The 25,449-nt window shown below is 40.0% G+C and overlaps 1 protein-coding gene across 1 annotated transcript in view; it reads right to left on the minus strand.

The window, feature by feature from the left end:
- LOC142935418 (matrix metalloproteinase-17-like) overlaps window positions 1-25,449 on the minus strand; it is a 55,986-nt gene that overhangs the window by 25,077 nt on the left and 5,460 nt on the right. The window contains exons 2-3 of the mRNA XM_076079787.1: window positions 8,952-9,084; window positions 8,711-8,846 (exon numbers count right to left, since the gene is read on the minus strand). Coding sequence (XP_075935902.1) covers window positions 8,711-8,846; window positions 8,952-9,084 — 269 coding nt within the window. The remainder of the gene's footprint in view (window positions 1-8,710; window positions 8,847-8,951; window positions 9,085-25,449) is intronic.

A 25,449-nucleotide genomic window follows, 5' to 3' on the forward strand; every position in this document is an offset into this window, starting at 1 on the left:
TTTTTTTCTGGAGGACTTGGCGAATCATTCCTCTGACTGAAGCTTCTCTCCCACAGTTTTCTTTTGCTCATTTACCAGCCTCGGATCTCTGGTCATGGTGTAGGTACAGCAGCGGTTCATAATGATACTTTCAATGGCTCATTTATCCTTTTTGGATTCTTTATCTTAACTGATTATAACTCTTTGTTCTGGCATTCTCAAAAAAACATTAAACAAATATGTATTCAATACATTAGATTAAAAAAAAACCACTAACGTCTACTTCAAGCATTTCCCAGTTTGTGATTCAGGCTCATTGAATCTGTTAATGACTGTCTGAAAACCAAAGAGTCTGAAGTGCTCTTAGCTTGGTGAAATAGTAGGACAGACGGACTGTTTGTCCAGTACTCCGATCACTGGGACTAGCTCTACATACTTGTCCTCACCTTCACAGCTCATCACAGGGGTTTGAAAGTAGACGCGTACACTCCAAAGACAACCCACTTACGTATAAGCAGTAGTTCAAGTTGAGTGTACGACAATGTGTGTCAGACAGAAACAGAGTGCAATGCTGCTGCAAGTTTGTGAGTGCTTCTAAATGTACGTGTGCATGAGAGACTCAACATAGGTGAGCAAGAAACAATTTTAAGATTATGGCGTTAGTCTTCTTTTCATTCATTTCACTTGGTGACACTATTATATGTCAGGCGAACACACTGTACATGTCCAATTTTGCAGAGAAACAGAAGGAGAGAATAAACAGGATGATGCAGGTAAGACGAAGACAATGAGGAAGAAAAGGGAAAGATATGAGGGAGAGTGAGCAAAAGAGGGACGAAAGAGCAGACACACAGAGACTCTCCTTCGGCAGGAATATTTCTGACATCTCCCCATGGCTTTATCTTCCACAGTTCTAACTTTAGTCAGAATCAGAGTTTGTTCTCCACGAGAATGACGAGTTCCTTAAGTTTCAGCGTTTCTCCAGGCTACTACACTCGGAGGGATCAGTGATCACACAGACACATTTCCATCTCTGACAGAGTATGTGATGTCTCCTTCTCCTTACCCGCAAAAAAAATGTACCTCGTTACAAAAGCTCTTTACAAGTGTTCCAGACGTGTACGGCAGTACAGGAGTGTGCGCATGAGAGAGAGAGAGAGAGAGAGAGAGAGAGAGAGAAACAGAGAGAGAGATGGCGGTTATAAATGGGTGTAAGTGGGGGAGGGCTTATAAATCTGTGGTTTAAAAGAATGAAACTTTATGCAAGCTCTTTCCTCCATAGGCAGTTATATCAAATTACAGTAGCGAATTACACATTATCATAAATAGATCATCATGCCTTCCATGATAAATGGTATTTGTAAAACAGGAATGAGAAATACCCTGTTCATTTCTGCAATATAAATGGCTTCATCCCACCAACTATTACATTCACATTCACTGGTAGAGAACCTGCCAATGAAAAATAATGCATTCTCATTGTTAAACTAATATCTTGTCTTGTATCTAAACCAATGTCCTTTTATTGAGGTCCAATTTTTGTGTCTTTTGTTATCAGGGTTTTATAATACACATTGTCAACGGTAAATCAAAACATGAATTCATTTTTAGCGACAACATTGTAGAGAAGGACATGGGCCTGTATGTAGCCTGAGAGGTGAATCCCAGGGCAGGAAACAGTCCGAAAGCACTTGCTGCTGCTGCTGCTGCTGCTGCTTCATGCTAGTTTGTTGTTGAGAGTACTTCTTTCAAATGGATACTAGTGGCTGGGCAGTGAGAGGACACCCTTCAGAACTATTCTAGTGAGTCATTGAAAGTATAACAGGGGTGCCACGGGTCACCATTGAAAACTTTACCCTGTGGGCACACAAGAACATCAATAATGGATGATTCTGCAAAACCAACACCACTGTTTTAAAAATACTTACTTTCGGAAATATCTGTGATTGGCTGCTATGGTTAAGGTCAGAGAAAGTTTGTGGTTGTGGAAAAGTAAACTGTGGTTGAGGTAAGGGTAGGGGGTTTGGCAACTAAAAGACTTTGGCAAAGGTTAGGGGAAGATCTCGGTTACGGTTATGAAAAAAGCAAACTATAATTGCATATGTGCATATATGCCCATCCACCATCCCAAACCTACAATTTGATGGGATACTGGGCTAGGAAATTACAACCTTGCATTAATATGTCTATGAAACAACCCTGCACAATTGCCACGGCTGGAGGCGCTTTTCAATACTCTACAATTGAGAGATGTTGATCAGCATGTTTTGTATTTACCATGAACTCGGCAGTACACTTTGCTGACTAACGTGTTTTCCAAGTTTCCCCCCCCGATTACAAACAACCTTCCACACACACACACACACAATCAGCAAAAATGACTGTGGTTAAAACATTATTTCAGGTAACACAAACGGCGAGAAAAGTTCCAGATTTGTGCTCTAAATTTCACTCATAGTCATGATGTTTCAGGTCACTATTCCACTAAAATGCCAAGACAAGAGGATGGGTTGTGGGGAACGTGCGAGAAACAGGTCTGCAACCCATCTTGCTTCCACCGCCACAGATTAGGAAAAAGTAATTTAACAGTCTTTGAAATTAGTTGGACGGGCAGAAAGCTGATTAAGGCGGACTTCACTTTCTCGACCTATTGAATTCCATGGCACGATTTCCACCATCATTTGACAAATGAGAAGGCTTACGTGTCGGGGAAATGTGTGTGTGTGTGTGCGTGCTGTATGAGCTTAAGCCGATATGATAAGACACAAACGTTTCAGGCACACAAGCCCGCACACGCAATCTTCTATATTTCACCTGTTTGACTTTTAATTTCGACATACTTTTTACAGGCCTTTTTCGCACGCAGAGTGATGATTCAGATGAAGAGAGGCGGAGTGGAAAGAAGAGAGGGATGGATGGAGGGAGAGAACCAGATGAGAGAAAGACTCTAAGACTCTTTTGCTGTCCCCCGCCTTCAGACTCTCTGCAGGCTCTTACCTCCTGTGGCTCTGCTGCTCCCGGGAGACATGAGCTGACATCAAAAGTGATGCTAAAATGTACCGCCGCTCGTGCACACACACACACGCGCACACACACACACAGTAATAGTCACCTCCTGTGCTCCGCTACCCTGCGTAGACATAAGCTGATTACTCTGAAAATTGAAAGCTCATATGCAGACGGTGATTCATATGCTGATATACTGTTGTAGATGCACACATGTAGCGACACAAACACACTCACAAACAGGAATATGTTTTGCCGACAGAGACACGGACTCATACGCAATGTGTATTAGCAAAACTCCTCATACTTCTCTTACACACAGACACAGACACACACACGTTATGTCATTCAGGCTGAAGATGAAAGACATTCAATTAAAAGGCTCTGCATGAGTCTTCCCTCTCTCCTCACATCTTTCTTTCCCCCATTCTCTGTCTAGCCTGACTATCACAGTCACCAACTCAGAGATGGCGATGCGAATTGTGGAGAAATATATAATGGTCTCTTAATAAGATAGCACTCAACAATAGTTATAGTTATTCTTAAGGTTCCACCAAGCAATTTCACAGGTTGGTGGCCTCAAATGACAGCAGGGAGATTAATGTTTAGGACTCCAATACCCTAGAAATATGTGCCAAGTCAATAAACTCTTCTGGGTGGCAGAACTGCTTTGTGATACAGACACAATGATGGATTTTGTGATTGGCCAATAATAGAGGCAACTCTCACATATATGAAGGAAACTCAAGGTACAAGCTTCACCGACTAAGACGATTTCAAAATGATCACTGAAGATTTATTATTACTTTTCCTTGTCAAAGTCAAAATTTGAGTTTGTGCAATTCTTTATTTTATGACCAAATACCTTTCCCATCAGCCTCAACTGTACTTTGTGTTTAGCCCCAATTCGCAAATGTTAGCATATAAACTAAAATGCTGATTATACTAAAAGTTAGCATGTTGTCATTGTAATTGTGAGCATGTTAGCATGCTGATGTTAGCGTTTAGCACAGTACAGCCTCATAGAGCTGCTAGCATGGCTTTAGAGTAAATCAGACCAGTAACGCAGGCATAGATTCTTATCTTACTCTTTATTAGCCACATAGCCCCAGTGTGGATATGATAGATGCCATAGATTAGCCCTTAGGGCGCGCTATTGTATAAAATCTCCCAATGCAGGCCAGAATGCCAAATTATGTGGAATTCTAACTAATTCAAGTTGCTGATCTTGGTGAATACTCCACTGAAAATGTATACGCCCGTGTATTACATGGTGCATAATTAAGAAGACATATTCAAAGTATTTCATAGGTGCCAAAGGAAGAAGAGAATGAGAAAAAAACGTGTCGCCATTACTGCTAGCAGCTTTATATTATTATAGTCCCAGAGCTACTTCTAGGACTATAACATACCGGTGCTATTGGATACAGCTGTTGCATTTCTTAACACTCACTAACAACTGTGAGCTATGGCTATAATTAGTACATTGATGGACCCCTGCTGCTGAGTTATGACCATGGATATACTTAATATTCTCATTACCTGCCTTGGACTTTGAATGTGTCTTTACCGTTTTTAAATAATTCTCACTGGCTTCAGAGCGCTATGCTACACCATGCAGGCTTCACAAGACAATGGCTTTGAGCTTCAGGGCACGCTAAAACAATAATAATATAAACGCCACAAAATGTTAAGAGCACGATGCCACTGCTGATTTACATCTATGATGGATTTTCTTTGTAATTAAGTGTGTGTTCATGTTCCTACATCGCTCAGTCCTGTGCTCACTTCAATGGCTTCAATAAAAAGATGACAAGTCGAAAGAGACGGATGAGAGTTGGTGATTTTTCAATCCAGCATTTAGTCAGTAAAACCCACCCACTGTATCGGACCAAACAGATGCAGAAAGAAAAGATGCAATCGTACTCTCCATGTTTGCTGCTTGTTTCCCTTCTTTCCTCTTCGCTATCCTCGTCCCAATCTTTTTTCTCAGCTTGCTACACACCTATCCGTTTGAGCTATCAGTTGGGCTGCTAATGACTGCCAGGCTGTCTGCTGTGATAATGGGCTAAAAATATGAGATAATGAGCTAACAGTGGACTCCTACACAACTGGACTGAGTGCAGTGTGCAGTATGGACGTGTGTGTAAGAGGAAGAGAAAAAGATGTATGCGGTTAAATTGGGGATTAAGGGCTCAGCCCTGGCACAAAGACTTGCAGACATCATCACAAAAATAATTTACTTATATTTCTATTGCGGAAAAAAACACATTACTTGAATCCCAGTCCTTAAAATCAATGGTTACTTAGCCTAACTCTTTACCTTCTTTTTTTTTTCCTCCTGCCACTCACCACCTACTCTGCTCATTTTCAAAACACAATGATGTGAATGAAGTGTGAAGTGCCAGCCAGACAGACATTGTCAATTGTGCCAAGGTGAACTAAATCAGCAATCGGGCAAGTCTTTGCTTCTAAATGTTATTTAATATAATAATCGAATTAAACATAATGGTGCAGACCTTTGTGAGATCCGGGACTCAATAACGTGTCACATTTTAAATGTTGAAGGACCTGAAAGTCTTGGTTTCTGTGAATACCCAAATGAAAGCCATAGTTCTATTCAAAGTATTTGAATGCCTGAATATAACTATGGAGCAGTAACAGACCTTGCATGCCAACACCTGCACATAATTGCACTTTGCTCCTTCTTGCAGAGCTATATATTTATTTTTTTTAATCAGAGCATGGGGACGCAAGCATAATTACTTTGCTGTTGCCCACTGCTAGCCACCGCTCTTTCTTGTGTGAAAGAAACCACATTTCATCCAGATCGACGTGGCATGAGCACAGACTCAAAAGAACCATTCAGTGCTGAGCGATGGCAGAAGGACTGATGAGTAACTCAACTAAGTGACTCCTGCAATGATTGCAATCTTAATGTGAATAACATAACTAATTGATTATGTTGTAAACATGACAGTTGCCAGATGATGACTCTAATTAATGTTGACTTTGTATACAATTAATTGATCATACACTCACTTGTGAATACACAGTTATAAAACTCCTATAACATAAATCCTAATAGAATAATTTGGGATCTTGGACGTGCGGTCTTGCATAAAAAGTACTGTTGAAACCAATTATGTCAGATAATGAAAAACATATTGTATTTTGTGTCAGCTTCTCAGTCATTGGGAACTACAGCAAGTGATCCTGCTCTATGCCGTTTCCCCCTGCTGCTATTCCGTCAAGCTGTCAGAGCTACCACGGAGCCCACACTGTCACTAACTGCACTCCCTGAATACATATCGTTTAATTTTTGTAAAGATGGCAATTCAACTTCAGAGAAAAGAAGACGGACGAGTCTGTAATATGCATTTGAAGAATATATCCAGGATTCAGCAGCAAAAAAACAGGTTGAAAAGATAAAGATAGAAGCTAAAGCCTACAGATCACAGTGTAAAAGAGAAGCACAACATCACCTGCCGATCGAGACAGCTACGGTAGTTAATGATCCTCTGCTAATGTTAGGTCCACAGGTTTTTTTTTTTTTTACATAGAAACGCAACGTTTTAGAAACTTACATTTCCTCCCAACCTCTCCGGGTAACGAGTCTCAATATTACTCGTGGCCCAGGCACAACATTTAACTATGACTAGCTCGAAAATGCACAAAACCAGCCGTGGTCGGAGCAGGCCACTTTTATTCTATAATTGCAAAGACTGTGTTCAAGGTTAGGGACTTAGGGAAGGGTCAACTGTGTTTTGAACTTTGTCCTAATATCATGTTACCCTCCGATTTTATTCATATACCTTGCCTTCACGGCTGTACAATGAAATGATTAAAAATATGTTGATGCAATATTTATGTGGCAGCAATATAAATAGTTAATCTGACTGATGTGGTGGATCAAAATACTAATATTTAATATGGCTGTCAGATTGCAACTGACTCATTAGATGTTTTGAGCTTTATCTCAATTCTGTCAGCCCTGTTCAGCCATATAATCGAATAAAGCAAAGATACCATGAAATATTGGATGATAAAAATAATTTTCCAAACCGAGCCGAAAGGAAATCATTATGCGAGTGCTACAATGTCAGCTGACAATGACAGAAACCGAAAGCACGAGCAGAGAATTACAGACACGGCCAATCTATGCAGAATATCAATGCTTTGTTTTTGGCTCTGGCTCTGAAGCTGCAGCATATCGTCCACAACTGTTCCTGCACAAATCTGAGTGCTGCGAATACAAAGGTGCCTCACTGGACTATAGACAAACCTGTTTTATTTCAAGGGGGAGTTAGCTGACGGGAGCACGGTTTATGATTGGCAGGAGTACAAAGAAGAGAAAGAAAGTTAAACCCCACCAGGAGGGAGGCAAATGCATACACGCTTGTGTGCATGTAAACTGTATGCATGTATGTTGGCTCTCCTGATGTCTGAAATGATGTGCATATTCATATCCTGCACACACAAACCAGCTTATAGCAGATTATTGTTGAATCAGCCCTGATAGTTTGTGTGAATCCCCACAGACAGACAATGTTTCACTGCCTCCCCCTCTGCTGTCTAACACTATAGGCTATGCTTTCTCAGGTGGTCATGAATCCATATTATCCTATCGTGGGACACCTACAAAAAAATCCTTCTCTCTGTAACAGAGCCTCTGCTCTTTGGGAATCATACACTTGACTTTCTTCTTTCACCACCTGTAGGCACAAAAGGTGGCTCTAAAAAGTTTGTGTGATGTTTCTTGTGGAAGACGGAAGCTGTTCGCAGCTTGGATTCACGGCAGTTGAAAATGAATCCAACAGTGAAACATAGTCACATGATCCAATCCACAGGAAGCCCTTCTGCAGCATTACCTACTTTTCTTCTGTTGATCGTCATGTTTAGTATATTTCAAATAATCCTCTTTTTTTCCAATAGATTAACTAAATGCACTGCTTCTGGCGGAGCTTTTGAGATATATGCAGGCGATGGTGTGAGAAGGTAGTAATGCATTTAGCTGTAGTATGCAGAGGCCCGGCTCTGCAGGTTCTGAACATGGGATAAACACCAGAGAGATGGATTATGTTGCAGGAGTGCTTCGGGAGGTTTCTATGGTTTTTACTGTTTTGATACGTTTACGGAGTGACTCTGGGTAACCTTAGGAATTCATTGTAATTAAGATAGAGTTGAGTTATATTTCCAGTGGAATATAATTGCAGTAGAACTGCATGAATTTAGAATGGATCCAATTAATGTAAAAATCAATCATGGATTTTCTGTACTTGGATTTTCTGAACTAGAATTGCTTAAAACAACATTTTATCATAAGTTTAATGGTATCGGAGTCTTTTACTGAGAAGACAGACGTCTCTCTAATCAGTTAGTTAGCCACTTTTACAAAATGCCTTTCCTTTGAGACACAATTGATCCCGAGAGCAAAATATTTCCGGCTTGAGGAAGAGTCCTCTAATCTACAGAACTGCATGGGGCTCAGATAAACGGATCTGATATGCAATAAACAAATGATGCTGAAAATCACAACATCAGCTCTGGAGTACCCAAATAATATGACCATGATCGGTTTTTAATGAACATGTGTATTTTCACCATAGAAGGGGTAAATAGTGGAGGTCCTGCAGTTATAATCAGCTCATTTTCCCACCCGTTGCTTACCGTATTATAGCGGTATCAACATGGCGTCTATCAGACTTTATGTCATTGTTCCTACCTCCAGGACAGATGTCTCTTGTTCCATTTGTTCTGGGGAGTCGGGCTTCGTTTCCTGCGGCCCACTGTCACCTCGGCCCCAGAGACATCTGGTAAAGAACATCTGGGTGTTGTCATTAGGCCCAGCGTGGCTTGGTCTAAAGAGGAGGGAAGACTATAGTTGGTGGTGTTCTTGATTGGATTGAAGTATATAATTATCATTATTACCCACATGATTCGCCTAAACAAACACAGCCACATACCTAAGACTCCGGTCTCCTTCAGCCCTCCGTACTTCTGCATGGCTTTGATGGCATTGGTCAGGGCCTCCTTGGTCTGAAGCTGACCAGTCACTGGGTCAGGGGGCGGGAGGTAGCCAAACTTGCTCAGCCAGTCCTGGAAGGGAAACCATAGACACAGAGTTCAAGAGTCATCACAGGCATTTCAAGGACTCCAAGTATCCCAAAGCTGCTGAGAGGGTCTGACACCTGTTCATGTTTACTGTTTGTGAATACCGTGTGTGTATGCACATACATGTTGTGTGCTTGCATGTTGAGCTTTAGCAAAGAAGCAATTGTGAGTTGCCCAACTGAGCTGCAACTTGAACATTGCTCTTCTCTCTCTTGCCTTTTCTCCCCTAAGATCTTACTTTGTCTTGTTTTTCTCTTCCCTTCATCTGTCTCCACCCAACTAAAAGCCCCTTCATGATCTGGGAGCCAATAAGGTGGTGACACAGAGCAATAGCAAGGCATCCTTTCTGTATTGACAATGCCGGTGAAATGCCATTAACTGAATGATTTAGCTCCAGCATAGCTCTCTGTTGGCTGGTAGTTGCCTCTTTATCCTTGGCTGGTTTAATGTGCTCTCTCCTCTTGGTTCTGGTTAATAGGCAAGCTGCAGAGTTTTGAATGAACTGAAGTTTCTCTACAAGTACACCACAGTAATCAAGTAGGCTTGAAATAAAGGCATGAATCAAGTTTTTCAGCATATATTTGATTTATAAATTGTTGCACTTTAACTGTGTTTCTAAATTCAATCGGGCTTGAAGTTTAGAACCTGATCTAGGAAAACACCAATCAATGTATGATCAGATTTAATACAGGAAATTAATTTCCCCAGATTATTAAACAGCATTGTGATGAGTAGGATTCCAGCTTTCAGCACGTTTAACTTTAAGAAATTATTCCTCATCCATTTATTTATTTACAAAGGTAGTGATGGAGTTTATAGCTACAGCATAACGTGGTTCAGCAAAGATGTACAGTTGCGTGTCATCTGCATAACTATGGAAATATAGTCAGGTTCTCTAATGATGTCACCAAGTGGTTGTATATATACTGAGAATAATATTGGACCATAGCTCCCTTTTGAAACCCCAAAACAAAATGTAATGTAAAACTTTCTTTCTGTATTGTGTGTTTTGAAACAGTTTAACACACAGTCTGAAAGACCAACCAACTTTTGAAGACAATTCATTTAGATATCATCGTCAATTGTATCAAATGACGCACGTACGTCGGAGAGGACAAGGATTGAGACCTTATTTTCATTTGAATTTAGTGCGAGGTTGCTGATTATTTTAGTAAGAGCTGTTTCAGTGCTGTGGTACGTTCTAAAGCCTGACTGAAATTCCTGTCAAAGTATTCAAATTAAGTATACTCCAGACAGTATGTTTACAAAATATGGTTGATTTTTGAGTGTGCTGTTGGACACTATTCCTCCACCATGCAACACAAAAAGAGCTTGAGAAAAATACTGGAAAAAAACCAACAAAATAGGATTCAATCTTTTAAGAAAACATTTTGACGTCTCATTTTACAAAGTTGTTCTTTAGTCCTTGTCGTGAAGGCAGGCCTTTGTGGCCGAGGTATGCCTACATAAGACATTTCTGGTAATTTTAATATGCATAATGTGGACATTCACGTTGTTAATTAAATAATGACTCAATACATTTATAAAAACATACCATTGAAATTCATTCATTGGCTATATGCAACGTCAATTGAGAAAATGCTTGTTGCATGAGCTCTCATCCATCCTACCTGCTAGTCATGGGTTCAAACTGCCAAACAGGAAGTGAGAGCTTCCAATGGGCTTTGTAGTAGAGGGAACTCAGACTGTACCATGTACAGGGGTGGGGGGGTCATTCTTTCAGGGAATAGCCTCAAAAAGTACACTAAACAACTTACATTGTTAGTATTTATATGTTAGAGTAATGATTTGAAATGATGTTTTTACATAGGTTCCTTGATTCAGCACTAACTCAGGTTTGTCTGTTTAAAAGCGAGGGATAGAATTCAGTCGAGAGTAGTTCATTGTTGGCGTTGAAGTTGGTTCAGTTCAGGTGCAGAGCTGCTGGAAGCTTGCTGCTAGCTGCTAGCGGTCCAATAGCCATGGGCCTATCCTAACTTTTCCTTTTTGGAAATACATTTATTTTTGTTTCTATCTATTTTGGTTGTTTTGACAGTTCAAGGTTTTTGCCCAATCAGACTTTGTTGAAGCTGTGTCCCAGCGATTTCCTTGTGAGTTTGACGATATTGTGACAGATAAAAAATATGGCAAGCACCTTAAAAAATGAGACCCAAGTTGTAATAATATTAATAAACCAGAAATTTTCTTTAAATCAAAACAAATGTAACAAGCCTATACGTACGCCTGTGGGCACTGTATGAATGTGCACTCGTCCATACAGACAACAAGACGTTTATGTTCTTCTTCTCTGTAAGCAAGGTGTGCTAGTGATGGATTACATCTGCCCCGTCTACACAACCGCAATGCCCTGTTTTCACACCCATAAACTTACCACATCAAACTTTTTTGTGGAGCCAGCAACTAATTTAAAGCCTGACATCGTAGCTCATAGGGAGGGAGCAGTAAAAGCTGCCAACGAGTTCAGTAACATGCTGAACACTTCTAAATTATATATGTCACTGTGTTTAGGTGAGACTGTGGGTACTTTCAAAAGACTGCACACAAGTCATCTGAGTTCTAACCGTGAAAGAAAAAAAGATTCCTGGATAAGGAGAACAACAAACTTAAGCACACTTACAGTAAAATAGTAATAATTCCCTCTCACAGAGAAGACAGGCAGTGACAGCTCAAAGATACAATTACGATTGTAAGAAGGCAAATGATTTACAAGCATTTCAAATTTAGGGTGTTCACCCGAGGAAAAAAATGATGCAGTTGGGAGAAAAACAGAAACTGGTCTGTACAACAAATGAATCCTCTGCAAGTCTCTGTCTAACAATAAGAGCTCAGACGGCTGCACTTCTTTTATCGCTCATTAAGATACACGAAGTACAAACACATACATATACATACACACAAAAAAATGATGTGTATCACTGTACCGCATCCCAAATGAGAAGCTTTTTTTCAAGCCTTTGATGCTGCAGTGGCAACTTGTTTGACTCAACCATTGCGGCAATGTTTTGATTGCTGTGTTGTGTTCTGCATAAAATAAGAGTGTAGACTCTTACTTTCTTGTGCCAGAGTTGTAAAGCAGAACTAAAAGAACATTTTGATTGGCACAGTGTAAAGTGCAACCACTGCTTCAAGCAACATAAAAAAACGTATGTGTTTCTCTCTTTATGATAATTAATTCAGGAGGCTGAGAGTGTGTGAAGGAAAGATAGAGGAGAGAGGACAAATAAAAGTTACCTGTCAAAAAATGATCAAGACTTTAAGGTCATCTCAAGAAAACAAGTGGAGAGAAAGCATTCTCTTTAAGTTTGATGTCTTCTTTTTCTTCAGTCACACTTATATCACATTATATTAGCTTCTCGGATGGTTGCTGTTTCACTAGCTCTGGAGAAATGCGACACAATTCCAAAGTGATCTGCTGACAAAGGTTAATGCACATTAAAGTCCAGAGCAAATTTGAACCGTGTCTTTCATTTTGCACTTCAAATCTGTGTCTAATCAACTGATTCAATGATGGAACAACGTATGACGTGATTAACCTCGCTCTGAGCTCAGTTCAGTTCTGGAATTTGTGTATATTCAGCAAGCTCAAAGAGATCAAATGCAGTGATCTTCAATGAGATACATTAAAAACACTGTGGCTGCACATTAAAAGGTTATTGGGCATCCATTTCTAAAGGACAATATATAGAGAAAGGCATTCATTTTAAAAGAAAAAATGTGAAATTTAAAAGAGATGGATTGTATTCTAAATCAATGAATGCCATAATAAAGTGTGGGTTTAATGAGCACATAATCCCAACATTACATCCTCTCTCTGTTTACCAAATAGTCAGATAAAGTGTTAATGTATTATCAAATCACCACCCATCATTTGTGAAACCTGTTAAACAGGCTACATTTTCTCCTCTTTCTCTCTCCGTTGAAGAGCTGCAGTCCAACAACCCAGAAGCTGGTATTCAATGACTTCAGCAGGGCAAATTATTGCTGACGTGGGGGCTTGACCTCATGTCCCAACTCAGGCCCAGGGGGTCCTCACCACTTAGCCTTCTTGCTGATAAAAATGACCTACACAGTCCTGCTAAATTAACATTCAGTTTTGATTGGTGTGGTGAAGCAATACCAAAGGAAATATGTTCATGTATAATGAAGTAGGGCTGCTTAGAGGAAGTCACATGCTGTTTTTTCTGAAGACTAACTAATGTGTTATATGTGCCAGTGTTATACAATACTGAGTTATAGCAAGTTTAAAGGTGGGTTGACTCATGAATGTAAATACATTTTTAAAAGGTTTTTTTAAATGTTGAAGCAACTCTCATTTGCAAGCTGACTAAAATGCAATGAACATTAAACCCAAAACGTAAGTAGCCTACTGTTCCAGTGTGTTTGTGATTCTACATCAAAAACACAAAAAACAGGATGTTTTGTGTGAAAGGAGAAGTTTGACATTTTGGGAAATATGGTTTTGTTTTCTTGCCAAGAGAAAGAGGGGAAGATCAATGCCACTCTCAGTAAATATGAAGGTGCCTCCAGCAGCCGGATAGCTTAGCATATATAGCACAAATACAGGGAACGTCCACTGATTTCTCATGATAAGACCCTGAAAACATTTCTTTAATCACCTTCTTGCTATCAGCAACTACGAGAACATCCAATTGTATGCTTATGTTGGAACAATTTTGATTACTTACTGTCAAACCAATCTGATCAAACCAATGATGAGGACATCAGCTGAGTGTTAATAAGTAATGCTCAGTCGTTAATATTTCATGCTACAAAAAAAAAAAAGCCCCTTCATTTTTTTTTCGAGATTATTCTTTCAGCAACTCTTTTACAGTCATGTTTGAGAAAAATGTCATTAGCGCGGCAGAGGCCCTCCAGTGCTCTGCAAAACGACATACCCTTGTTTTCTTTCCTCTTTTCATTTGAATACTGGCAGCTGTGCTGCATTTCATCAATCTGAGCAGCACTTTTCATCAATGTCAATCAGCTGACATTTATCATTGGCTGTATAGTTCGTGGGGGACGGGGCTGCGCTGATGCACTTCACTGTGGTACAATAAGACAGCCTCCTACATCAAACTCGTCTGTTGATGTACCACCAACTGCAACAGCAGTCCATTTTCCTCAGAGTGTAACTCCGGCAGATTAAGCTCTTGGTCTCGTGGCATCCTTTCTATCAAATCTGTTGATCAATGTGTGTTCCTACTTTCCCCATGTTCTGCACGCCTCAAGTCCCTCGGTTGGCTGATATGATGATGTATACCATGAGACAAAAGATATCTGTCAGATGGCAGAGGTTTTACTGTTTGTATTGAGGTAGCTATATCTTCTTTGACAACTGGTTCAGCAATGAAATCAGCAAGCAGGGGCACATTTCACCAAGTTTGCATTGGATTTTGGATATCCAGAATTTTTGAATTAATGTGATAAAGTACTTTGATCTCAGCGACTTACTACTTGCTGGATTAGCCAGCACAGTATATTGAATTTTGAGGAAATATACTGTTTTTAACTCAAATTACCCGGATGCCACTAAACACCAGGGAATCTTAAAAAAACATTGCCACTGCAGACGGACAATACAGCCTAATCTTCTATCCAGATATAAATAATTTCATATCTCAATTACAATATATGGAACAATAGAGCATGCTTTCTGGTAATTCATTTAATAAACAGTCCATGTGAAATAATCACATGGTAAAGCCTTTTTTTGTAAACTCCTTGTTTGACTATTTTCGAATTTTTCTACCATGTCCCTTTATTAAATACTATTCATATTTACCAGCCGTGGGGACTGTTGAGAGTAAAGAGTGAGGAGTCAAATGGCGGAGATAATAATTTTATAGAAAAAATAAATATATATTTCCAGCTATAAACTGTTTACAAGCATACACACAATTACAGACTAATCAGTTTAAGACAATAGTGTGACTTAATTACACTGGGGTAATCCCATGAGCATAATCCCTGAATCATAGGACCTGCAGGAGTTAAACCATAAAACTGAATGAATGGATCAATACAATTTTGCACACTGCTGTTGGAAAACACAATTTCTTTTAACTCACATTTGGGCTCCAAGAGGACATTTGAACATTCTCTGCCACCATCATTGAGCAGAAAGAACCCCGTCCTGAGCTGTATGCACTATTGTATTCTGGGACAATTGGAACTTAAAGGTTAGAGAAGCTTGTGGCTGGAAGGTTGCCAGTTGGGACTCCAGTTTGTTAATCGCATTGAACAAATTGGTAATAGTAAGTGTTATGTAAAAACAAAACCACGATCCTCAAATGATATTCCCGGAGACAATTTTCTGTGTTTTATTTCTCCAAAATGAAAACTGAGGACAACATCAATGTGAAGAACATGTGTTGTTCTGGGGCTGGATGTAAAAACCTTTTGGATAATACAAAAAATATATCTTGCATATACTTTGATATTAGATTATGTTCATGTGACACACCAACTCTCTTCAAAGGATTTGTGACAATAAATGACCTTGAAATAATATACGGAGAGAAATCCTGCACCATATGATCCTTCAGGACACAACTTTACAAACTCGTTTGCAAACAATCAATTTTGCAAATGTGTGTGAAAAGCATGAAGATAGTTGATCGCATATTTCACTTCCCTAGAATACAGTATCTACATCTACAAGATGCAACTCATTAACACAAGTAAGCAAAACATACACACTTGTGTACTCACCCAAGAGCTCATGCGTACACATTACACAAACACATACTCAAATCTTTTACTTGTATCCACACTTAAACAATAATTCGCAGAGGCACAGTAACACACACATTCTGCTTTTCACTTTCTCACAAATACACACATAATTGAGGCGTTGAGTTGGTATTATGGGGTTTGACATACTCCCAGCCTGTGCTGCAGTATCTGGATGCGAAGGATAATTTATCTCTGTAATCCGGAGCCCTGCTCCCCGTAATCCTTTAATACAGTAAGGTCTGGAGTACAACATTCAGAAAAAAAACAGAAGAAAGCTATAAAGAATAGCAGGGCCTGCAAATAGTCAGTGCATTTGGAGTCTATGGTATTTATAGTATAGTATGGTGTACTTATATTCATGCATAAGGCTGGTTAGCGATGGGAGGAAGCCCTGTCCGACAAAGACAATTACCCAGACTCTTTTTTAAATTAAATGATATTTTAAATGACTCGTTTCTCAATAGAAATTTGTGTCTGTGGGCACAGCAAACTAAGTGAGTTAACTGTTCACCGCCTTTCTGCAACAAGCCCATGGATAAAATAGATTTGAGGTAGAAAGCCAAGTTTCATTTGTGTGAGACATTGATTAATGTGGGCGCAGATTTGAAGCGTTGCTGAAGTGCAGATACATCGGTGTAGTGTTTGAAACGGGACGGATGAGACGGTGAGGCAGCGTGTGGCTGTGTAGGCTTAAGGAAGGACAAGACAGTGTTTGGTGATATATTTAATAAAATGTTCTAGGTGCTTTGTTAATAGAAAGATATTTTAAATGTCAACGTGTTTTTTTATATATTGTTGATAGTTTTTGTAATTGGAAGGGAAGAATAAAAGGTCTTTGGGGGGAAATGTTCCTTTCCAACGGGAGCAAGCGTGTCTGTGTTTGATTGATTAGCTCTGCTGCAGAACACTGGCAAAGGGAACAAGAGAAGACTTGCACTGCTTACTTACAAGCAATAGCTGGACAGCATGTTGTGAGCAGTGGTATGGAAGACTATGGAGCATAAGCGATCATTTCAGATAGGTTTGCATCCCTTTAATGTAGTCGAGCAGCTAAGTAGCTATCTAGCCAGCAAACTGATGTTAGCGGTGCACTTTTTTTGTTCTCAAAAGAGAAAACAAGAAGAAAGATGCTATTTAAAACAAGCTGAGACTGAGAGTAAACCCTCTGTCCCACTCCTTACCAGATGGTTGTGAGGCACATTGTTTCTTGTTTACAAACCGAACAGAAGATGCTGAAGAAAAAAGGTAGCCATTTTTCTATTGTTCTGGCATTTCGTGTGCACAGAGATCTGAAAGAAAAGTACCAGGGAACATGTGAACGCAAGTCACTTTGAAGAATTTGCTCAGCAACTTTATTGTAACTCCTCTTAAGCCATTTTCACACTTGCACCAGCCTCTGCAAATATTCACTCATCTCTCAGCTGTTGAGTCGAAGAACGAGTTTCCTGTTTCTGTGTGCGGCTCTGGCAGACCCGCAGGTCAAAAGTCACTGTTGTTTAACTTTGACCTACAGATAGAAACAACTGCATCTTGTGTATGAAAATGGAGGAGTCATTATTCGAACAGCGTACTGTACCATCACCCAGTTTGCACAATATCACACTACAAACTGCAGCATCAGTCTGTGACTTTACATCCTTTTTCTGGTCCTTTAATGCAATTCTGTCAGATGGTACAAAACACACACACACACACACACACACACAAACGCACAATGAGTTCTGTGACGATGGTATCACCACGGAAACATCTCTCAAAAGCAGAATCTGTTCTTCCACCGTGGACATGGCTTCCCACAATACCTCCCTGTTTAGCCCTGATTAACAGCTGCTGAGTCCCTTCATCTCCAGCCTCAGTGACAGGAAATGAGTCAATGTGAGACATTCAACCTTGTGACCCCACTGACTCCCAAAAGGTCGTGAAGTAGCACAGACAATTATATTGTTGATATTTTTCCTCCCTACCTAAAAGATGAGGTCAGACCTTCGGCCGGCATCCCGGTTATGAAGCTGCACTAGAGTAGAAGTAAAAGTTTGTAGAGGGAGTGGGGAGGCATTCAGAGCATCAAATGTTACTTTTTTTATGCGCACAATGCACCTATTTCTAAATACGTACTTGCAGCTACACAGTAGCTTGCAGCTACACAGCTACAGGTAGTAAGCTTAACAATTGTAATTTTCACCATTATACTATACAAATGTTTAGGTTGAGACTGACACTTTGTGGTTCAGAGCAATGTATGTTTTTAATGACAACTCATGCAACAATGACAACAAATTTCCAGGCGGAAATTGCCACGGCCAAATTTTGTTCCCTGTCTGACCCTGCATATGTTTCACATACGTGCCTGACAGCAATAGAATTATAAGGGTGACGTAGTTGACTCATCATATTCTTCTGACTATAAATCGCTTTGTGGAAACTACATCTGATGAGGTGGGTTGTATTATATCCCGGACTAGACATTTCCTCTCTCTCTCTCTCCGAATGCAGTGGGTATCCATCTCTGCACTGCAGAGTGAACCTGTTACATTAAGAGAGTGTTGCATTATGGGTTGTTTGCAGGCGTCAATGTTGCTAGGGTCCGCAAGTTTACCTCAATTCTGTTTACTGTGTGTGTCTTTTTTAGAGTATGTCAGCCCCAAAAGTGTTACACACAACATGTTTTAGTGCCACGGAGAATTTTCCGGTGCAAACCTGTCAAAAGCATATCTAGATATCTTTACTGCAGAAATGGAGTGGAAACCCGAACCATCAATCCAGCAGCAAAGAACTACTGTGGTCATGAAATATCATGATGATGACCTCAAAACGAGTCTGAAAAACATGGTGTAAGTTTCTGCATTTGTATATGACTGTCAATGTATTTGTATTGGTATCTATGGCTGTATTGGAGTAAGCATCTTTTCCTGATAAAGCAACAGCTTTGACAACACAGAGAGCAAATATCTTATTCTTTAAAAAAATATATATATTTTCCATCTAAATAACATCCAAGGAAATATCCACACGTGTAAATGTCTCACATCAAGCAATCTTTTGCTTCTTGTGTTGCGCTCGACTGAGGAAATTTCGCTCAACAGAATCTCATCAGAACCTCCTTGGGCACAAAGATGCTATCATTATTCAAAGCAGTTGTAGCAGCTTCACATTTGATACCCCCAGCTGATTGAGAGAGGGATGGTTTACTTAAAGTGTTACACTGGGATGATGTAGGATTCAGGGAATGAAACCTCGCTTAAGTGTGTTTGAATGAGAAACCATTCCAAAGGCACATCCTGAGTGCAAACACAATTCACTGAAGAAATGAAGGGTTTAGTCTCATTTGTGCAAGCAGATAAGATCAAAGAGGGAGAATATAGGGGGATAGAAATAGGGGGAAATTGGGGTGGACGGACATGCAGCCTGAATGACACACTTAATCCAACAGAAAACTGATTGCCGAGCGGTAAAAGAGCAAGCATTAAGCCAAGCCTCCAAATCATCCCTCCACTCTGATGCATTTCCCTCACCTTTCCTCTCACTGCTTTTAACATGTTCATGCATGTGTGTGTTCAGGGTTTACAGCTGCACTCTTTTTGCGAATTGTTTTAAAATCCAGTGGAGAGAAAAAAGGTGCCGCTTTTTTGACCTCTAGTCCCTGATTTATGTTTTCATTAATTGTCATATGTGGCCAATTATTAAAAATAATTACAATCTAAAACGGTTTAGGGACATCCACTGCTTGAATAAAGATAGCTATGTATCAAATTTGCGTCGATGAATAATTGAATACGATTAGTGCGTGCAAATGTGTGGATTGTTTTATTAAGAGAGAGAGCAGACCTTTTATAACACACAGCAGCACAGCAGTAACAGACGTCTGTCCGTATTCATTCTTCCAAAGAACCTCACTTTCAAAAGCTGCACTCTGATCTGCAGGCAACACCACGGTCGTAAGCAAAAGATAATTGACTTGACCAATTAAGTCACCTCAACATAAATACAACTTGCAGAGAGAAATCCAACCTCGTTCTCAACAATCTTTGATTTCCTCAACAGCAGCAAAGTGTTTCAGGCCATAAGCCTCTTCCACTGATACATTATCAGTTATGCCATTAACAAGCACAGATACAATCGTGTATTCACAGAAATACAATGAAAATATAGTATTTAATATCTCATTCTGCATAAACACAACTTATTTCACAAGACGATCTATGCGCGATAAACCCCTCATCATATTTACCATTTGTACGGCTCGTAAAATGATATGATTCACACGGTGTTGACCAAGTGAAGGCTCAACGTAACAAATGGTGTTTGAAATGTTCCTGCCTGTGAAGAGTAGACGTTGATCCTACACAGTGTCCAGCCTGCAGACTGCTCACACTGGTTATCAACTAGAAATTCTTGGCAGGCAGCAGCAGACTCATTTGTGCTTCTGTTATTGATTCGTAAACTGCCTATTGCTTCAAGTATTTATTGAAGTTATGTGTCATGATTTTAAGTGAATAACTGGCTAATGGAAAAATGATGACTTTATTCTGTTATGTAAAATCAAGAGAGAATATATTCATTTGAATTGGTAGTTTGTATGATGGTTGAAGAGTTGTCAATTAATGACATTTGAGTGTTATTAATAGTAAACCGGCAATCAGAAAACACTTTATTTAATTGTATTTGACTTTATTTGTATTGTTTTACTATTTATTTATTTAACTATAACAAGCTGTGATAATTGATCATCAGTGATAAATGTGGTTGTCGCAGCAGGAAACCCAACCTTTTGATGCATGAGAGTATAAAAATCAGTTTGAATCCGTTCACTTCATTTAAAACAAATCTGGGTATTATTCAGGGAAAATAAAAACAATGAGCCTCATGTTACTGAATGGATCTACAGTACATCCACACCATGGCTTTCTTTTTATACCTCCAATTATCCGGCCCAGTTTTTATATTTAGCACCATTTATATAAGGTTTCCTGTTGATGCATAATGGACTTGGCAAATGGCATTGCCTCTGCTTAACAATAAAATATGTGACAAAGAGCCTCTGTAACAAGTGGGTGTAATATAGAATAATATATATATATATACATATAACAAATAATCAGAAACACAATGGAACACATCTATGCTTCTTAGTGTTGGTTTCAGTGAGGTTAAAGAGTACTGATGTCACTCGGAGCAACAGCAGCAGAGAAGAGAAGTGCTCTCCTGCTAAATATCTCAACATTAGGTCTCAACATTATACAAATTCATCTTTAGCTCTTCATAAAACCAAAAAACAGATATTGTCATCTTAAAAATCTTTACAACTTTTCAGTTCCAATCCAAACAGGAAATGAACCGTGCACAAGAGGACGTTGAAATGTGTACAGCTTGGTTTCGTTCCACTGACTTATTTCAAAAAGAGACTTTGTTTGCAATTAGAAGAGTTAAGTTATTTAAGTTATTCACTATTTTCCTCAGATTGCATGCAGTGAACTGGGACTGCAGACAGCAGATTCACAGTCAGCAGTTAGATTCAACTAGATGCACTATGTTGCAAGCAGATGGCACACACGCCACCCTGCTGAAACAATCAATCACATCAGTTTTTCTCTCTCCTGCAGATACAATGAGCATATAATGGGACATGAGTCTGACTTGTTGAAATGATACCATACATTCTGATGGACGTGCTTATTCTGACACACAGTTCCCATCCAGTTAGGAGTGGATGTCATTTAGGAGACATATGGGAGGAAAATTTGTCTTAATTTGCATGTTTGCGTGTGTGAGAGCGTGGCATCAGGGATTACGATGCGACTGTAAGTGAATCATCTAATCCCGGGTTTAGGAACAGCTGGTTGTACAGAGAGCTGCGACTCAACTACTGTGCTCCTAGAGGCAGCAAGGAGGAAGGGTGAGAGAAAGAAAAGTGACAAGAATACGAAGACAGAGGGACAGCGGGACAGAAAGAGGGTGGTAGAGGAAAAATATAGGGAGAGAGGAAGAAAAAAATAATAAAAAGTAATACTGAAAGAGAGAATCTGAAAGGAGGTTGAGGAAAAGAAACCAGGTTATTGGGAGAAACCAGGTTGAAGGAGGACATTGCAGAATATATTTAGATGCACTGCAACAAGCTAGGGCCTTGTTAATCAACTTTTTGAAAGCAGTTCTATGAGTAAACTGTGCATTCTGAAATTGCCACACCAAGCCTCATCCATCAGTTTCTTCTTGTGTTTGACACTGTGTGTGTGTGTGTGTGTAAAAGCGTGTGTGTGTTTAGAAGCACTCCTGACAACAGAACACAACAAAACAGAACCCTCTGCCTGAATTACACACACAAAACACACAATTATTCTTAAAGGGAATCACCATACTTGTTAGATTGATTGCAAAATGATATAAAGGTGGACCGATGATGCAATGATGACTGGCCCTTCTGTCTCTGACAATATGTCAGCGGGTCTTTATAGAGACCTCAGGAACCTCTGCTGAGACTGTTAATCCCTGCCTTGTTTGACATGGGCAAGATTTGCTTCATCTGTGCCAGCAGCAACTCACCTCTATTTTTAAGAGGCCAGCTATATGGCATCCCTGTGCACATTTAAGTCCTATCAGCTCTGTATTTTTCCACTCCTGTGGCAAAATAATGCACAAAAGGCCTACACACACACACACATACAACCCTGCCAATATAAAGATTTCTCTTTTAACAGACACAATCCTGTATCAGTATGCAATCTTGTATATGTCAGGCCATTAATCAACTCAAGAGAGAAGTTAGGACGCATGGATGGATGGATGGAGATTTCTGGGACTGAATGAAGGAGTGAGGGATGATATAAGGAGAAAAAAAGAGAAGGGGGAATTAAAGGAAATGTCAGCCAGAGATTAAAGATAAACAATCTGATGGAGCCAATTAGGACTTCCTCCTGTAACTGGAGTTTAGTTTAACAGGCATACATTTCAGTGTCTCCAGTGAGGGAAAAAAGACCCGAAACCTTCTTAGAAGTTCTTCTCTCTGAGGGCGGTCATTCACTGCTCCAAATACAATAGACACAAAAATTGAATAAAACTTTCCAAGTGTCCCCTGATAGCGGAGAAAGCAGAGAAGACTGTAAAGCAGATACATACACAAACCTACAGACACCTGACAGATTATGACAATCCCAGTCAATCTTCATTTATGTTCTCTTATCGGCTTACCGCTTTACCGTGCGTTAACCGGCGTGTGCTTCTGCGTATGGAAAAGTCATACATTTGGGCACAAAGTCAAAGATTTGAAAGAAGTTTTAGGCGAACAAAAATGTCCATCATACTTGTTTTAGAGGGATTATACTTGTATACTAAACGCAAGTTGGAGATGTGCAGGTACAAAACTCTGAATGCAACTTGCTCTTTTTCATTGCAAGGGTCTTTGTGAAATCTCAAACTACATCACAACGAAAATGTCATTCACCATTACATAATAATTGTTCTGCCAAAAACTCATTTAGATGCGTTTAATCTCTGTGGCCTTTACAGATATGAAAAAATGTCAATCAAATACACTACGGAAACCAAGGACAGTATACATCATATAGTGGGTATTTTATTACAATTTGTACGTTGACTTTAACAACAGTGAATATAATTATCTGTAGCTCAGAAACTGTCATTGTGCCGTCATGTGAAGGTATGCTATCCATCTTTGTAACGGTTTTCAAGATGGACTATGGACATGAGCATGTATTTATTCACTGTCCTTATATGCAGTTCTTAGAGCCCGTGAAATAGCTGCCATGTGTTACTATAGCGACCCATACAAAGAAGACAATGTTCCTCTAGTGTTAGCTGAGGAATTCCGGCAACTGGCATGTCTGCAGTGAGCATGCACATGCACAAATACCCACACACACTATGTACATGTGTGCGTTCATCTCTATATGTGTGCTTCTCTATTTTTAAACTAATCCCTCAAAGAGCATGGCTCTATGCAGCTAGGTTTACCCAAGTCCAGACTGCAATTCACACGATCACGAGTAGCACTTCAAATTCAGCAGACTGTTAGTGGCTCATTATATTCACTTGATCGCAAGTCGAGTATCAACACTGGACTAACAGTAGAAGTGGGCTTAATTGCCAGTGACAGTTGAATGGAGACATATCTTATCCCTGCCACCCACTCAATCTCTCTCGGTCTTCCCTCCCCCTGCTGTCTAATTCTCTTCATTTCACTTGGACCTTCACACAACGGTCTCGACGTTGACTCCGCAGATGATGAGCGATCGTCCTCGTCCATTCCCCTTTCCTTTTTGTCTGTCATCATCCGCTCCGCTATGCAGCATGCGCATGTTTTATAGCGACACACAAGAAGAAAGTGACACACGTACACACACACAAAACCACATTTTTTACAATTCCGCCAATTTCTGCGAGCAATTTCAGAGTAGCTTTGTTGTTGCTTTGTTGGTTTTCTTGATCGTACTATTAAAGTAGCCTATTGGCAGTTCAGTTGGCAGGGCTATAGATCATTGCAGGCTTCAGCATGCGATCCAGCACAACACCAGAAACCACTGTAATTACAAGATCTGGTCGGCCCTTTGAATAGCAATGGCAACCAAGCCCTTGATCTGGTCAAAGACAAGAAGGAGAGGCGGGGCTCCTCGGGTTAAAATAGAACTGTCCACATGGAGTTGATTTGAGGTTTTCTATAAGGGAAGCCCCGGAGTGAGTCTGCTCGGGTAATGAAGTTCAGTTCAAGCCATTGGAAAAAGTCTATCGCGTGCAACTCTGTTGTGGCATACAGCACTCACTTGCCCACAATATTAAATCCATGACTTCTGTAAAAATCAAAACATAAATAGGGGTACATCTAATCTCTGCGTCTGCGAATGGAAATTTTTTAGATAGCCACACTTTTCTTTTGAAAATAAAAGCAAATATACTGATGAGATGCAACTTAAAGTCCTTGAATCACAGCACATCATTGTACTATTAAACAAGGTAGCACAGCAGAGAGAGAATGAAGTTGTTTCTTTATACATCACACGAAATGTACATACATACATTTCCCCAGAGCACCAGGGGGCGGTTTCACAAAGATAGATCTGGTCATCATAGACTGGTCTGTAGTGTTGGCTCAGTAGTAATGTAATGGAGCCTTTAGATAAGTCTGAAGCAAGTTTCACAAAAAAATATTTAAAAACAAAATACTACAAAAGTATTCTCTCTCAATCATCCCTTATCAGCTAGAAGTGTGTGGCGGCGGTGTCTCTATCTGCAGGGACCCTGCCCTCTGCCTGTATTTTCTTATTTTGCTGCGTGTCGGGATGTTCCTGGGTGTCAGCCTTTGGGCACCGCGTGCGTAGTCCCCACGCATCTGCAAGCACGCATCCGAGATGAAGCATACGGAAATTGAAGACAAAAAAACGCAAAGATAGCAAGTGGACAAAGCTCGTTTCCAACACGATAGCAAATCTGGGGTTGACTTTCATTTTTCACACATCCTCGGGCTCTAATAAAGACCCATGTTTCATTTGCCCACAGAAACTATCCTGAGCCTGACTGATGAGATGGTTGAAGCACTGGTCCCTGCCACATTAAGAAGCCTCATCATATCAGCCCTGCTACAGGTCT

The sequence above is a fragment of the Anarhichas minor genome, unplaced genomic scaffold (genome assembly GCF_050575085.1).
Source record: "Anarhichas minor isolate MPS153535 unplaced genomic scaffold, ASM5057508v1 ptg000073l, whole genome shotgun sequence".
Taxonomy (NCBI): domain Eukaryota; kingdom Metazoa; phylum Chordata; class Actinopteri; order Perciformes; family Anarhichadidae; genus Anarhichas; species Anarhichas minor.